General features: G+C 45.2%; 1 protein-coding gene across 1 annotated transcript; it reads left to right on the forward strand.

Annotated features, from left to right (window-relative positions):
• Positions 1 to 888: 888 nt before the first annotated feature.
• On the forward strand, positions 889 to 4,822 carry LOC122048890 (eukaryotic translation initiation factor 3 subunit I-like). The gene is made up of 7 exons (XM_042610405.1): positions 889 to 1,024; positions 1,126 to 1,415; positions 2,066 to 2,164; positions 2,256 to 2,345; positions 3,061 to 3,147; positions 3,253 to 3,332; positions 4,792 to 4,822. Exons 1-7 carry the CDS (start codon positions 889 to 891, stop codon positions 4,820 to 4,822), a joined length of 813 nt encoding a protein of 270 aa, XP_042466339.1.
• The last annotated feature ends 10,554 nt before the right edge of the window (positions 4,823 to 15,376 follow it).

The raw sequence follows: 15,376 nt of genomic DNA on the forward strand, positions 1-15,376 counted from the left end.
ATTCTAGCCTGGTCGGACCTCTTACGAGTGGCCTACCATGCCCGATCGGTCCATAGTCTCTGAGTGCACCACTGCATTTTCCTCCTACTATTGTTGACTTTCCTTGTCTTATCATCTTGTTTCCTCTTTGCTATCCTAGGTCCGCTTATCATAACCCATATCAATCACCATTTAGAAATGCATTCTTGACATCCATCTGAGATATTCTCCATCGACAAACAGAAGCAACAATAATCAAAGTATGAACAGTCGTCATTTTTGCAACAAGAGCAAATGTTTTCTCATAATCCATGTCGTACTCCTGAGAATAACCTCCCTACAAGAAAAACCCTCATAGGCATCGGTGGAACAACAGTGGTTTTAAGTAAATTTTGGTGTCTTTGAGTATTTTACACCGGTTTTTCCAAAAACCAATGTCTATGAGCGCAGATTTTCGCTCATAGACATCGGGTTTTTTAGCCGATGTTTATGAGCGCCTTTTTTTTCGTTAATAGACACCGATTTTAACAGCGGTTTTTAAAACCCGGTGTCTATGATAGCTTCCTTGTTCTATCTACGAAATCGGATAGTAAAAAACCGTTGTTAAAAGTGGTGTTAATGAACCAAAATAAAATAATTTAATTTTCCCACCAATACTTAGCCAAAATTTGCAACACTTCACTCTTCCCTCCAAACCTAAACCTATATCGTGCCGTCCACCGTATACCGTCGCGACGCCACCACCACTTTCCTCCTCCTCGCCGCTGGCCGTCCGACCATCTCTCTCAGCCTCATCTCCCTCTTCCCCTTCCTAGATCGACGCCCGCCCGTGTAAGTAACAGAGAAGTAGGGTTTGGGGGAGCGAATCAGCAGCAGGAGGAAGAAGGAGAAGAAGAAGCAGCAGCCAACATGAGGCCGATTTTGATGAAAGCCCACGAGAGGCCACTGACGTTTCTAAGGTACAACCGGGAGGGAGATCTGCTCTTCTCCTGCGCCAAGGACCACACACCCAACGTTTGGTTTGCCGACAACGGAGAGAGGCTCGGTACTTATTGTGGGCACAATGGCGCCGTCTAGTGTTGCGATGTCTCCCATGAGTTCCTCTTTCTCCTCTGCTCCCGTTTTCACAACTTTTTTGATGACAAGGTTTGGTTGATAAGACATATCTTATATGCCTTTGTTCGGGAAGGAAGTTAGAGTTTGTCCGTGTTGAGACGCCAATTTTAACAGATTTTTCTTCTTTTCTTACCTTGGACGTGGAGCTGATAGCTCTTAATCTGATGATTCTAGGGGATTCTATGCGGTTAATCACGGCGAGCACGGATCAGACCGTGAAGCTATGGAATGTGCAGGATGGAGATCATCTTTATTCTTTTGATTTTGACTCTCCAGCTAAATCTGTGGACTTCTCAGTGATCCGTGTATGCGATACTGAGGTGGGTTTGTTTATATTTTTCATTATATCTTTTCATAGTTTCCATATATTAGATAAACAATTTCACTATAACTAACGTGCTTTCCTCTGCTATCATACACATTCATGTATTACATATATAACAAAGCTATTCATTTTCTTGGAATTATTTACCAAAGACTTGATGGATGTTTCTATCTTCTAATCTGTAAATTTGCTGTTTTGTGATGCGATATTACCTAAGTATGGATTTTTTTTTCCTCTGATACCATATTAGCCCCTCCTACAATTATTGTACCAGTTCCTAATATATCATTCTTTCACATGGTCTACTTTTCATGTTTGTCATGTTTTGTGGTGGCTCTTATCTTTCAAGGAAATTTCATGCCGTTTGACAACATATAATTATAAGAGACTGTTATCATATCTAATTTAACTATCATTTCATTCTTGATGAGCCAAGGAAATCAAATCGGTTGCAAGGAATAGCAGTACAAAATCTAAGATATATAAAATTTCAGACTTATTTGATTTCATTTTTTAATTAGTCAAGACCTTGCCCAACTCTTCATCACAGTACAGTCAATTTCATTCTTGTTGTCATTGGGAAACATGTGTATTCATTGTGGTATTTTTGTGTGAACTTTTCAAACTGGCAAACTGCTGAAAGAGGTATACAAAGAAATTGGTCATCAGAAAACGATTACCTCCCTATCAAAATCTGCATATGGCTCTCATTTTCTAACAGGTTCATCAGATAAGTCTGCCAAGATGACAGACACTTTTATCTAGAGTTTTTTATCTCACACTTCAATTTTTTGTTTACTTCATAAATTTTATTTTTCCAATTTCTTTGGTTTAGCTCTGGGATGCAAGAACTTTGACTCTTCTCAAGACGTATGTGACAGAATGTCCAGTGAATGCTTGTGCAATATCTCCACTTCTTGATCATGTAAGCAACTATTTGTTACAAAATATTTTCTGCTTACCTTCTCATTTGATTGATTCTGCTTTGTCAATTTCCAGTAGATGAAAGCAACCAAGCATGCAAGAAATGTGGAATTAAAAATATCTACTTTACATAAACAAAGATATTTTCCTTTGTTTTGGTAGATTTGCCTTTTTTTTAAAGCTCGCCCCTATTTGCCTTGACATTTTCTTTTCACCTACAAAGCAATACCTTATGACAGAGCTACGTTAAATGAGCTGTTGTAGCTTCAATTTGCAGCGTGAAACCTGCAGTATAGCTATATTGTAATTTGATACTTGAATTAAAAAATTTTGTAATCGCTTAACATCTACCTTCTCTCATTATGTTTGATATTGACAGACTGTTTTTTGTATGATAATGTGGGACAGTGGAAACTTATGCTTTATATGGAGAGTGGAATACATGGCTACATTATATGACTTCATGTTGTGATCCAGTGTCTTGAATTGAAAATGTGACATAGTTATTTAAATGGGAATTTCTCATGTTGGAAATTAATTAAAGTTTGAAAGTAAACAACAGTGTACTTAGTAAATATTGTATGCCTACCCTTGTAAATCTGATATTTATATGGGTAGTCACATCAACTTTTCCTTACAGTTGGTAGTTGGCACTCCTTATAGTGTTGCAGGTCTTGAATTCTTGATTTTTAGCTTCGTGTATTGGTTTTATTTAGGTGGTTATTGGAGGAGGCCAAGAAGCAGTACATGTCACTACCACTGACCGCAGTGCAGGAAAATTTGAGGCGAAATTCTTTCACAAGGTGAACTATTTTATTAGTTTCCCGAATGCTATGATATTTATTATAATTTATATTATGTTTTTATTTTAACTAAATCTTTATTAATCATTTTTTTTTAACTAATAGAATCTTCAAGAAGAAATTGGTGGCGTGAAAGGACACTTTGGACCAATAAATGCTCTGGCTTTCAACCCTGATGGGAGAAGGTTTGCTGCACTGCTTATGTTTTATAAGCATGCTAAATTTCAACTATGCTAACTGTCTGATAAAAAAAACTACTATCTAATCCTAACCTAATTCTTCCCCCTACATGTTCGTATAGTAGATATAGGTTATTAAGTTGATGTATCGTGCTGTATTAATTAGTTTATTTTACTGCAATTATCCTCCCTCTTCCCCAAGCTCCAAAATTTGCTGCTGCTATACTTTTCCTCTAGTGCTTGATGTGTTTCTATCTAGTCTTTGAACTTCTCTTATGTGAGATGAACAAATAGATAGATCCCTTTTAGATATTCGTTGCTCCAGTTGTTGCGCTTGGGGTTTATGATTTGATCTTTTATTTGATTTCCTCTAGTTCTACAAAGTTTCTGTCTGGTTGAAAGAATAGTCTTGAATTTGTCGAGTTTGTTCTTATAAATGATTTCATAAGCCTAGCTCAAAGAGGATAAAGTTTGAAATTCATGTTGACTAGTTTGCATTTTAGCTATTTTCCCCTTGAAATAAAAATTTGTTTTGATGTTATTGTATCATTGGAAATCATATAAATGAATTGATGTTACTCATCTATATAAATGAATTGATGTTACTCATCTTTATTGCTGAGGAATTTATTTACTTTCCATGTACTATTAGTGATAAAAGTGAATTTAATATTTGCAAACTAAAAGTGAATTTATTTACTTTCCATGTACTTTTAGTGATAAACAGTTATGTCATTTGAGTCAACTACTAATGAATTGAATTTGAAAGATTAAAATTGTTGTTTATGTAGTTGGATTCTTTTAAATTTTTAATCAAGGTGATTTAGCCCCTGTCGGTGATTTGTCATCAGCCAATGCGATTTAGGTATCATAGTTAATTATCTTGGAATACAACTAAGTTTATACTCGAACAAAATACATATAGCTCCTCTAGTTGATGACCAAAACTATAAATCTTGTAAGAATATCCATATCAGTAATAATTCTAGTGAAAAAGGCTTACAGTTCAGTATTCAACTTATGAAGAACTGGTGTTTAATACTAAGGTTATAAATTGCATATATTTCAACAAATAACCTTTTTTTTATAGTGTTTTAGATATTCACACTTGGTGAAATTTGTTTTTGTTTGTATCTTTCTACTTGTATATAGTGTAAGTCGTAGATAAGTACTGATTAATTAAATTATAACTATGAGAAAACTTCGTTGCAATAATTTCTGGTTTGGATTATATTAAGTTCTCAGGAATGATAGATCTATCACTATATGATGTGATTGAGATAATTGATGAATGTTTCTCTTTTTAAGCATTCCAATCTTTATCTTTTTATGTTGTAAGAATAATATTTATGTGTTGGTTACATGGATATTGACTTGGTATGTTTAGATACACTGATGTATAATAATATTAACTAAATTTTATACTATTAAAATGTTGTATAATATCGATTTTTCACTGTTTCAGAAATCGAATCGGCGTCGTTAAACAATACTGATATTACATCGGTTTTCCACCGCTGTCAAAACTGGTGTTATTAACATATATTACATCGGTTTTACACCGTTGCTGAAACGGTGTCGTTAAGTGATACTACACCGGTTCATAACTGATTCGAAAACCAGTGTCGTTAAGTGATACTACACCGGTTATAACACGATGTCTAAAATGGCAGACATTTTACATCGCCTTCATAGACATCGGTCGATTTTGTAATAGACAGCGGTAGAAAACCGATATCTATGAGGATTTTTCTTGTAGTGTAATAATGGATTACCAACCAAATCATCATGAATTTTAAAAAAATATATATATATTTTACAGATAATTTTTTTAAAAAAAACATTTTAAAAAATTACCGACCAAATATATATTTAATCGTTATTTTTAAAATAATTTATCAGTCATTTGCTTATTTGGTAATTTTTTTTAAAAAATCCGGGCAAAATAATAGTCAAGTAAAATATTTACCAAACCATGGATTACCGATTAAACCCTAGCGAAATTTTGTTGCCGGTAATATGGATTACCGGTTATTTTTATTTGTCAGTAATTCTATTTTTTTCTCATAGTGTCATAAAGTATATATAAAATAGGTGAAAGAAGATAGATTCAGCAGATCTAAAGTCGTCAGGTCAAGTCTTCTTCAATAAATTCTCCTTGCATCTCATTCAACTTGCGGAAAATTTGTGGGTTAAAAAACTAATTATGAGATGAGACAGTTGGAGTAAAATGGGTGATATTGTTCATCTTAAATGGTCTAGTGTCGTTGGTCTCTGATACGGTGCATTATTGTAAGGTCAGTAAGATGACGGTTAGAAGTTAAGATCGTAGGATGGTCAGAAGTCAAGCATACGTTGAGGTCAGAAGTCCAGCCTCCGTGGCTGGTCAGAAGTCAAGCGTACGTGGAGGTCAGAAGTCCAGCCCCCGTGGAGGTCAGAAGTCCAGCCCCCGTGCAGGTCAGAAGTCTAAGCTTACGTGGCCAGAGTCAAAGTCTCAGCTGACGGGGCAGTCAAAAGATAGGATTACAAGTCGGACAAGAGCTGGCCTCGATAGCGATCAAGGATTGGACCCACGGGCCAGGCACAGCTAAGGGCTGAGCCCACAGGCCAGGTAAAGGTAAGGAAGAGAAGACCTCTGGCGCAGAACAGACCTGGCGTACAGGTCGGAACGTACAGGCCATGGATAATAGCGAGTAGAAGCAGGTTGGCATACAGACATGACGTACAGGTCAGAACGTACAAGCCATGGATAACATCAGATGAAGCAGGTCGGGATACAGACCTGGCGTACATCTTGGGACGTACAGGTCGTGGATAACAATAAGACAGAAGTAGGTCGGCATACAGACTTGGCGTACAGGTCGGGACGTACAAGTCATGGATAATAGCAGGTAGAAGCAGGTCGGCATACAGACCTGGCGTACAGGTCGGAACGTACAAGTCATGGATAACATCAGATGAAGCAGGTCGAGATACAGACCTAGCGTACAGGTCGGGACGTTCAGGCTGTGGATAACAATAAGACAGAAGCAGGTCGGCATACAGACATGGTGTACAGGTCGGGACGTACAAGTCATGGATAATAGCGGGTAGAAGCAGGTCGACATACAGACCTGGCGTACAGGTCGGAATGTACAAGCCATGGATAACATCAGATGAAGCAGGTCGGGATACAGACCTGGCGTACAGGTCAGGACGTACAGGCCGTGGATAACAATAAGACAAAAGCAGGTCGGCATACAGACTTGGCGTACATGTTGGGACGTACAAGCCATGGATAATAGCGGGTAGAAGCAGGTCGACATACAGACCGGGCGTGCAGGTCATGACGTACAAGCCCTGAATGATAGTGGACGGAAGTAGGTCGGGACACAGACCTGGAGTACAGGTCGGAACATGCCAGCCATGGATAACAGTAAAACAGAAGCAGGTCGGGATACAGATTTAGCGTGCAGGTCGGGACGTACAAGCCATGGATGATAGTGGACGGAAGCAGGTCTGCCTATAGACCGGGAGTGCAGGTCAGGAGGCGATATCAGAACGAGGTTAGCAGGTGTGAAGACCCAGCGTTGCAAGCACGAGCAGAGGAGTCCAGACACTACAGGACAAGCAAGCAAGGGAATCGTAACTACCTGTCAGAGAATAATCAGAGTGTCAGGGAATATGCTAACAGTCGGGGCACATCACCTCTTTGATTCTACCGCCGATTTATAAGAAGGTGCCACGTGTCATTCACCGCCAGACAAAGCCTGACAGCCGACATTCCCTGACACCCGTCAGACCCAGAAACATCCATTGCAGTATAAAAAGGGATGTCTCGTCCCTTATGCTGGTACGCACACTCGTCATTTCTCACTCGTCTTTACTTTTTCGTCCTTTCTCTGTGTTTTCTGGGAAAAAAGTACCTGACTTGAGCGTCGGAGGGCCTGACCCGGGGACTTTTTCCCTGGTTTCTGGTCTCTAACGACTCGTGGGATCGTCTGATTGTGCGCAGAGCCCCAGCGGCATTGTCCTGGTCATCACCCTTCGTCATCCACCCGTGTAAGCCCTTTCGGAGGGTGCCAGGTAAATCGGACACCGCAGCGACTTTCCGTCAACATCCAGCACACCGAGGCCCGCCTTCATCTGACTCAGCTTCCGGACGGGATCAGTCTCATTATAAAAAATAGACAGATAAATCATGGAGAGTATTTTATCCTACTGTAACGATTCTTTGTATGAGTAGGATTCTTTGCATGAGTAGGGTCAGATATCTAATAAGGTATGAGGATGAGAAAGTGGTACTTGATGATGTGATGCATAATTAAGATATCTCGAGAAGCAACTTGTGTTTTGAATATTTAATAGTGTCTATGTCATCCTTAAGTATCCTTCATCTTTGACGGAGGCTCGGGAAGGAGAAATAAGTCGTCATCATCTTTGAAGGAGGGGAGTGATCCGGCCGGAAGCTCGTTCATCAGGCGAGTAGTGTCCAAGAAGTCTTCTGAAGGGGCAGAGCGAAGTAGATCCTGCTCAAACATTTGACGAGCCCCGCCGGCCGCTCCACAGCATAGCATAAGGTTCATTAGACCTCCAATCTTCCTCAAGAAGAAAGGGGAAGAGACGTAAGATAACCTATATGCTCTCAGGCGACCAGCTTCCCCTGCTTGATAATCTGCCATCTCTGCCCGGGCCTTCTCAGCATCGACTCTGGCCAAAGTCAAATCTTTTTGACTTTGGGAAGCATTCTCCTGAGCCTTCAAAAGAGCGGCCTGCACGGATTGAAGGGCTGTTTGACTGGCCTCCCAGCGACTTTGGATGGCTCTTTCTCGGTTAGCACTGGAAGTTAGCCGACCCTGAACATCTGTTAAGCTTTTCTGAAGAGTCTCTTGGGTTTCTTGCAGACTCTTCAGATCAGAGGATAGGGTGGTCAACCGGGCGTCCTTCTCATCCAATTCAACTACTAGTGAGCGATGCCGCTCCCCCTCATAGGACAGCTTGGACTCGCTGGTCTTCAGAGCCGCCTTCAGAGTCTGTATTTTGTCAAAAGCTGCATGGGAGATGCGTCGAGAAGACTCTGCAGACTCTCCAATCAATCGTAGATACCCCGCCAAGTCCCCGGGCGTCGGGTTGAGTGGATCACGAGGTGTAAGTGGCAGCTCCAATTCTTAAAGGCGAGCCTTCAGCATTTCATGTTCCCTTTGCAAATTGGCTGCATATTGAATTGCACTCAGACTGGCGGAGCAAGCCTGCATAGGACGCAGAGCGAAGGATTATAAGAAGTTCTAAAGAAAGAGCCTTAAGAAAAGAAAAACTTACAGAAACTATCTGACGAGAGGCGTGATCCAGCCCCTCCATCGGCTGATGGTTCCAAAATCTTCGGTTACTTGACCGCCAGGACGTGGCTAGCTCGCCCTGCAGCTGAACCATGCCAATAGCGGGATGAACCCCTTTCGCAGCTTTTTCGGCGGCACCAGGATCGGTGAAGGAGGGCAGGCGCTAAGAGGTGGTGATGTCATATTTTTTGGGGATTTTTCCCCTAGAGCGAGAGGTGGAGGCCGGAACAGCTACAGGAAGCGAGGCATATAAAGTGGCAGAACTCTCGGGTTGGTCCATTTCAGAGAAAGGAATCTGTCCCGGAGAAAAGGCCTGAGCAGGAAGAGTGGCCTGCTCGGGAGATAAAGCCTGAACGGGTGTCGGGGCTAATATTCTAGGCGTCAAAATGGGAACCCCAGGTTCAAGAGCAATCTCCCGGTCGGGAGTAACAGCCCTGGCTCTGGAAGACGGAGAAGCAGCGGAGGAACGCCGGCCAGAGGGAAGAGGCGGAGGGGGCGCATGAACTGCAGGAATAACCCTCTTCCTTTTGCGCTGAAGGCGTAGTCGTTTAGCAGGAGGGGGAGACGCAGCTCGCTCTTCCTCAACCTGTTCTAAAGTGGCCAGGTCCTCCGCCAGGTCTTCCGCTGAGGCAGCGTCCAAGGGAAGAGGGGAGGAAGCTTCCTTCCGGGCTGGCGCGTGTGGGGCAGACTGCGAAGCAGAAGGGGCAGACTGCGAGGCAGAAGGGGCTGACTGTGAGGAGGTTGCCAAGCCCTGTTTAATCTCCACACTCAGGGCTTTCAAAATGGCAAGAGACTGTTGTTTTACATTCGAAGAATAGGTCCGGAGCATAGCGGCCTCTGCAAAGTAAAAGAAAGATACCTCAGTTAGCGAAGAATAGAAAGAAGGAAAACAGAATCTTACCTAACGGAGCCCCTATCTCTGCCTGAATTGGGCTGAGCCCGAAAGAATATAAAAAGCCTTCCAACAACATTATAGACAAGCGAACGCTCACGCCTTGAAGTTTTTCTGAAGCAGCATCGCAGGAAGATTGATGTTGGTGTATAGGGAGATTGGAAAGAATGTCAGAGCGCCATTGGGTCGGCTCGACCAGGAGCTCAGGTAGTTTAATAAAGAAAAAATGGGATTTCCAACTTTTTTTGGAGGAAGGCATGTCAGAGAAGAACTTATAACCAGGTCTGACCTGTACCATGAATACCCCTGTTCAGAGCGTTTGAAAGAATAAAAATGATGGAATATCTGAACCGTCAAGGGGATTTGATATATGCGGCATAGAATGACAGTGCCACAAACAGCTCTGAAGAAGTTGGGAGCAAACTGAGAAGGGCAGATACCAAAGTATCGGCTCAGAGAGGAGATGAACGGATGTACAGGAAAACGAAGGCCTCCTAGAATCTGGTCTTTGAAAACAGTCAGGAACCCTTCAGGAGGGGAGGAAGGATGTTCGCTGGGTGTAGGAACTCGAAGTTCGTAATCCTCACTAAGTCTCAGGTTAGACCGAATCACGGGCAAGTCATGGTCATCTATATCAGAAATGTAACACGAATACTAAAAGGAGGTCTTACCGTCTGCCATTATCAAAGTAAGGAATGTTGAGGAAGAAGTCAGTCGAAAGAGGAAAGAGCACTAGGCGGGGGGAGTCGAGAAGAGGAAGGGCTAAGGCACCAGAGACAGCAAAACAGCGAGATGACGAAGGTAGTCGAAACGCTCAAAGGCAATGACGGCGGACTGCCTTTAGGGCTTATAAAGTGGGTTTGCCTAGGGAATATCGAAAGATGAGCCGAGTATATTTGTGGGTAAAGCGCCTAATGTCGTCGATCACAGAACTACATACTATTATGGGAAGTCGTGTATAAAAAGGAGTGGAGTCGACGGCGTCATACAGCGTAAGCAATAAAGGCGTGGGACAGGTGTAACCCCTTTAGGAAGCGTATTAATGATGGACGTGATAAGGAAATCATGAGAGGAAGCGGGCGTACGGAAACGTTTGCCACGCAATCTTCTCGGGAAGCGGCGGAGAAAATTGGCGGGAAAAAAATTTGAAATGTTGCAAGGCCATAAGACATCCTTTGCCCCAGGGCTGAGTAAGATTTTAATATTTTTATCTTCACAATACATCTGATACTGTACATCTTTTAACTGCAGACGGGGTCAAAGTGCTCCCTTCAAGCAATTCCTGGTCGGGAACTCACCCCAGATCGTCAACATCAATTCCTGGTCGGGAACTCACCCCTAGGTCGGCAACATCAATTCCTGGTCGAGAACTCACCCCCAGGTCGGCAACATCAATTCCTGGTCGGGAAATCACCCCCAGGTCGGCAACATCAATTCCTGGTCGGGAAATCACCCCCAGGTCGACAACATCTATTTCCGAACGGGTTTTAATAAGAATTCCCGGTCGGCTGTCGCCCAACGACCATCCAGGTCGGTTCCTAGACTCTCGCCCCAGTGCGAGTTATAAGTGAGCACGACTCTCACGCTCAACATCCGTCCAGGTCGGGTCCCAGACTCTCACCTAAGTGCGAGTTATAAGTGAGCAGGGCTCTCACGCCCAACGACCGTCCAGGTCGGGTCCCAGACTCTCGCCCCAGTGCGAGTTATAAGTGAGCATGGCTCTCATGCCCAACGACCGTCCAGGTCAGGTCCCAGACTCTCACCCAAGTGCGAGTTATAAGTGAGCATGGCTCTCACGCCCAACGACCGCCCAGGTCGGGTCCCAGACTCTCGCCCCAGTGCGAGTTATAAGTGAGCATGACTCTCACGCCCAACGACCGTCCAGGTCGGGTCCCAGACTCTCGCCCCAGTGCGAGTTATAAGTGAGCATGACTCTCACGCCCAACGACCGTCCAGGTCGGGTCCCAGACTCTCATCTCAGTGCGAGTTATAAGTGAGCATGACTCTCACGCCCAACGACCGTCCAGGTCGAGTCCCAGACTCTCGCCCCAGTGCGAGTTATAAGTGAGCAAGACTCTCACGCCCAACGATCATCCAGGTCGGGTCACAGACTCTCGCCCCAGTGCGAGTTATAAGTGAGCATGGCTCTCACGCCCAACGACAGTCCAGGTTGGGTCCCAAACTCTCGCCCCAGTGCGAGTTATAAGTGAGCATGACTCTCACGCCCAACGACCGTCCAGGTCGGGTCCTAGACTCTAGCCCCAGTGCGAGTTATAAGTGAGCATGACTCTCACGCCCAACGACCGTCCAGATCGGGTCCCAGACTCTCACCTCAGTGCGAGTTATAAGTGAGCAGGACTCTCACGCCCAACGACCGTCCAGGTCGGGTCCCAAACTCTCGCCCCAGTGCTAGTTATAAGTGAGCATGACTCTCACGCCCAACGATCGTCCAAGTTGGGTCCCAGACTCTCGCCCCAGAGCGAGTTATAAGTGAGCATGACTCTCACGCCCAACGACCGTTCAGGTCAGGTCCCAGACTCTCGCCCCAGTACGAGTTATAAGTGAGCATGACTCCCACGCCCAACAACCGTCCAGGTCGGGTCCCAGACTCTCGCCCCAGTGCAAGTTATAAGTGAGCATGGCTCTCACGCCCAACGACCATCCAGGTCGGGTCCCAGACTCTCGCCCCAGTGCAAGTTATAAGTGAGCATGGCTCTCACGCCCAACGACCGTCCAGGTCGGGTCCCAGACTCTCGCCCCAGTACGAGTTATAAGTGAGCATGACTCTCACGCCCAACGAGCGTCCAGGTCGGGTCCCAGACTCTCGCCTCAGTGCGAGTTATAAGTGAGCATGACTCTCACGCCCAGCCGTCGGTCGGGTCCCACTCGCCCGGTCACGAGTTATAAGTGAGCATGACTCTCACGCCCAACGACCGTCCAGGTTGGGTCCCAGACTCTCGCCCCAGTGCGAGTTATAAGTGAGCATGACTCTCACGCCCAACGACCATCCAGGTCGGGTCCCAGACTCTCGCCCCAGTGCGAGTTATAAGTGAGCATGGCTCTCACGCCCAACGACTTTCCCGGTCGGTTGTCCCAGACTCTCGCCCTAGTGCGAGTTATAAGTGAGCATGACTCTCACGCCCAACGACCGTCCAGGTCGGATCCCAGACTCTTGCCCAGTGCGAGTTATAAGTGAGCATGGCTCACGCCCAATGACCGTCCAGGTCGGGTCCCAGACTCTCGCCCCAGTGCGAGTTATAAGTGAGCATGACTCTCACGCCCAACGACTTTCCCGATCGGTTGTCCTAGACTCTCGCCCCGGTGCGAGTTATAAGTGAGCATGGCTCTCACGCCCAACGACTTTCCCGGTCGGTATCCTTTACATTCGCCTGAACAAAATACAACACGACCTATTCCCGTGTATCACCTATCGGTAAGCCATAGCTCTATTATTTCTGCTAAATATGAAAATTGGCAGGCATATTTTCAAATATCTTAGTTTCTCAAGCCTTCTGCTCTTCGGGCAAAAGGTAAGAAGAAAGTGGGGGTAAGCAAATTGTTCTTGTTATTTTTACTAGAAATGTTAGAAGAATGCAGGTTTTTTATAGAGATAGAGACACAATGATATGAGAACAAAGGAGCATAGAGCTAAAAGACATGTTTTATTTCATTAAAAAAAAGGAACATATAACAGGGGTTTCAATTGCTGCCAGCCCCAGACACCGGATGTCCTCTATCTAAACGGGTCCTTCCTCGAGCTAGTTCTTCCCGGACATGGTCAAGGGTATTCTGAAGTTGACTAATGGTCTCGTCCTTTGTCCAATTCTCTTCTTGCAACAGAGCTAGCTAGTCCTCATGTTTCATTTTCAGAAACAGAATATGATGAATCTGACTCTGGAAGTCTGCTTGCGCCTTTATCTTGAGAGCTACCTCGGCGCGGGTTCTTTATTTGGCAGCCTGCCATAGCTCTTCCATTTCCCTCCGAAGGGAGGTTTGAAGATCCCTGCTGAGTGTCATGTCACGCAAAGCCTTTTCTGTAAGGGCCAACTGGCGACGTAAAGAAGACAGCTCAGTGGGTTCCATGAATGAGAGAACAGGGAAGTAGAAGAGATAAGAATATGAGTGGTGGATGGAAGGGTGCATAAACCCTTTTATAAGGAGGGAGAAGGTGAAGGGATTACCTCAGAACTTGAGTTGATGCTTGGAAAATAGTGGGGCATTTACGGGAAGAGAGTATGCTCGGAAGTTGAGGAGTCAATATGCATAGAACAATTCCGCTTATCTCCTAGGACGGCGAGAAACTCCAACGAAGATAGATGGAAACAGGTCGGCAGAGGATGCGAGAACCAGGTCAGGTAACAAAGGGATTGGGGTCTAGTCAGTCGGACTGGTGCCTCCTTCGACTAGACTTGAGGGGAACGCTTGTGATACGGTGCATTATTGTGAGGTCGGTAAGATGACGTGGTTAGGAGTCAAGATCGCAGGATGGTCAGAAGTCAAGTATACGTGGAGGTCAGAAGTCCAGCCTCCGTGGATGGTCAGAAGTCAAGCATACGTGGAGGTCAGAAGTCCAGCCCCCGTGGAGTTCAGAAGTCAAGCTTACGTGGCCAGAGTCAAAGTCTCAGCTGACGGGGCAGTCAAAAGATAGGATTACAAGTCGGACAAGAGCCGACCTCGATAGCGATCAAGGACTGAGCCCACGGGCCAGGCACAGCTAAGGGCTGAGCCCACAAGCCAGGTAAAGGTAAGGAAGAGAAGACCTCTGGCGCAGAACATACCTGGCGTACAGGTCGGAACGTACAAGCCATGGATAATAGCGGGTAGAAGCAGGTCGGCATACAGACCTGACATACAGGTCGGAACGTACAAGCCATGGATAGCATCAGATGAAGCATATCAGGATACAGACCTGGCGTATAGGTCGGGACGTACAGGCCGTGGATAACAATAAGACAGAAGCAGGTCGACATACAGACTTGGCGTACAGGTCGGGACGTACAAGCCATGGATAATAGCGGGTAGAAGCAGGTCGACATACAGACCTGGCGTATAGGTCGGAACGTACAAGCCATGGATAACATCAGATGAAGCAGGTCGGGATACAGACCTGGCGTACAGGTCGGGAGGTATAGGCCATGGATAACAATAAGACAGAAGCAGGTCGGCATACATACTTGGCGTACAGGTCGGGACGTACAAGACATGGATAATAGCTGGTAGAAGCAGGTCGGCATACATACCGAGCATACAGGTCATGAAGTACAAGCCCTGGATGACAGTGGACGGAAGCAGGTCGGGACACAGACCTAGCGTACAGGTCGGAACGTACCAGCCATGGATAACAGTAAAACAGAAGCAGGTCGGGATACAGATTTAGCGTGCAGGTCAGGACGTACAAGCCATGGATGGTAGTGGACGGAAGCAGGTCTGCCTATAGACCGGGAGTGCAGGTCAGGAGGCGATATCAGAACGAGGTTAGCAGGTGTGAAGACCCAACGTTGCAAGCACGAGCAGAGGAGGCCAGGCACTACAGGACAAGCAAGCAAGGGAATCGTAACTACCTGTCAGAGAATAATCAGAGTGTCAGGGAATATGCTAACAGTCGGGGCACATCACCTCTTTGATTCTACCGCCGGCTTATAAGAAGGTGTCACGTGTCATTCACCGCCAGACAAAGCCTGACAGCCGACATTCCCTGACACCCGTCAGACCCAGAAACATCCATTGCAGTATAAAAAGGGATGTCTTGTCCCTTATGCAGGTATGCTCACGCGGCATTTCTCACTCGTCTTTACTTTTTCGTCCTTTCTCTGTGTTTTCTGGGAAAAAAGTACCTGACTTGA

This window comes from Zingiber officinale, chromosome 2B (assembly GCF_018446385.1).
Source record: "Zingiber officinale cultivar Zhangliang chromosome 2B, Zo_v1.1, whole genome shotgun sequence".
NCBI lineage: Eukaryota > Viridiplantae > Streptophyta > Magnoliopsida > Zingiberales > Zingiberaceae > Zingiber > Zingiber officinale.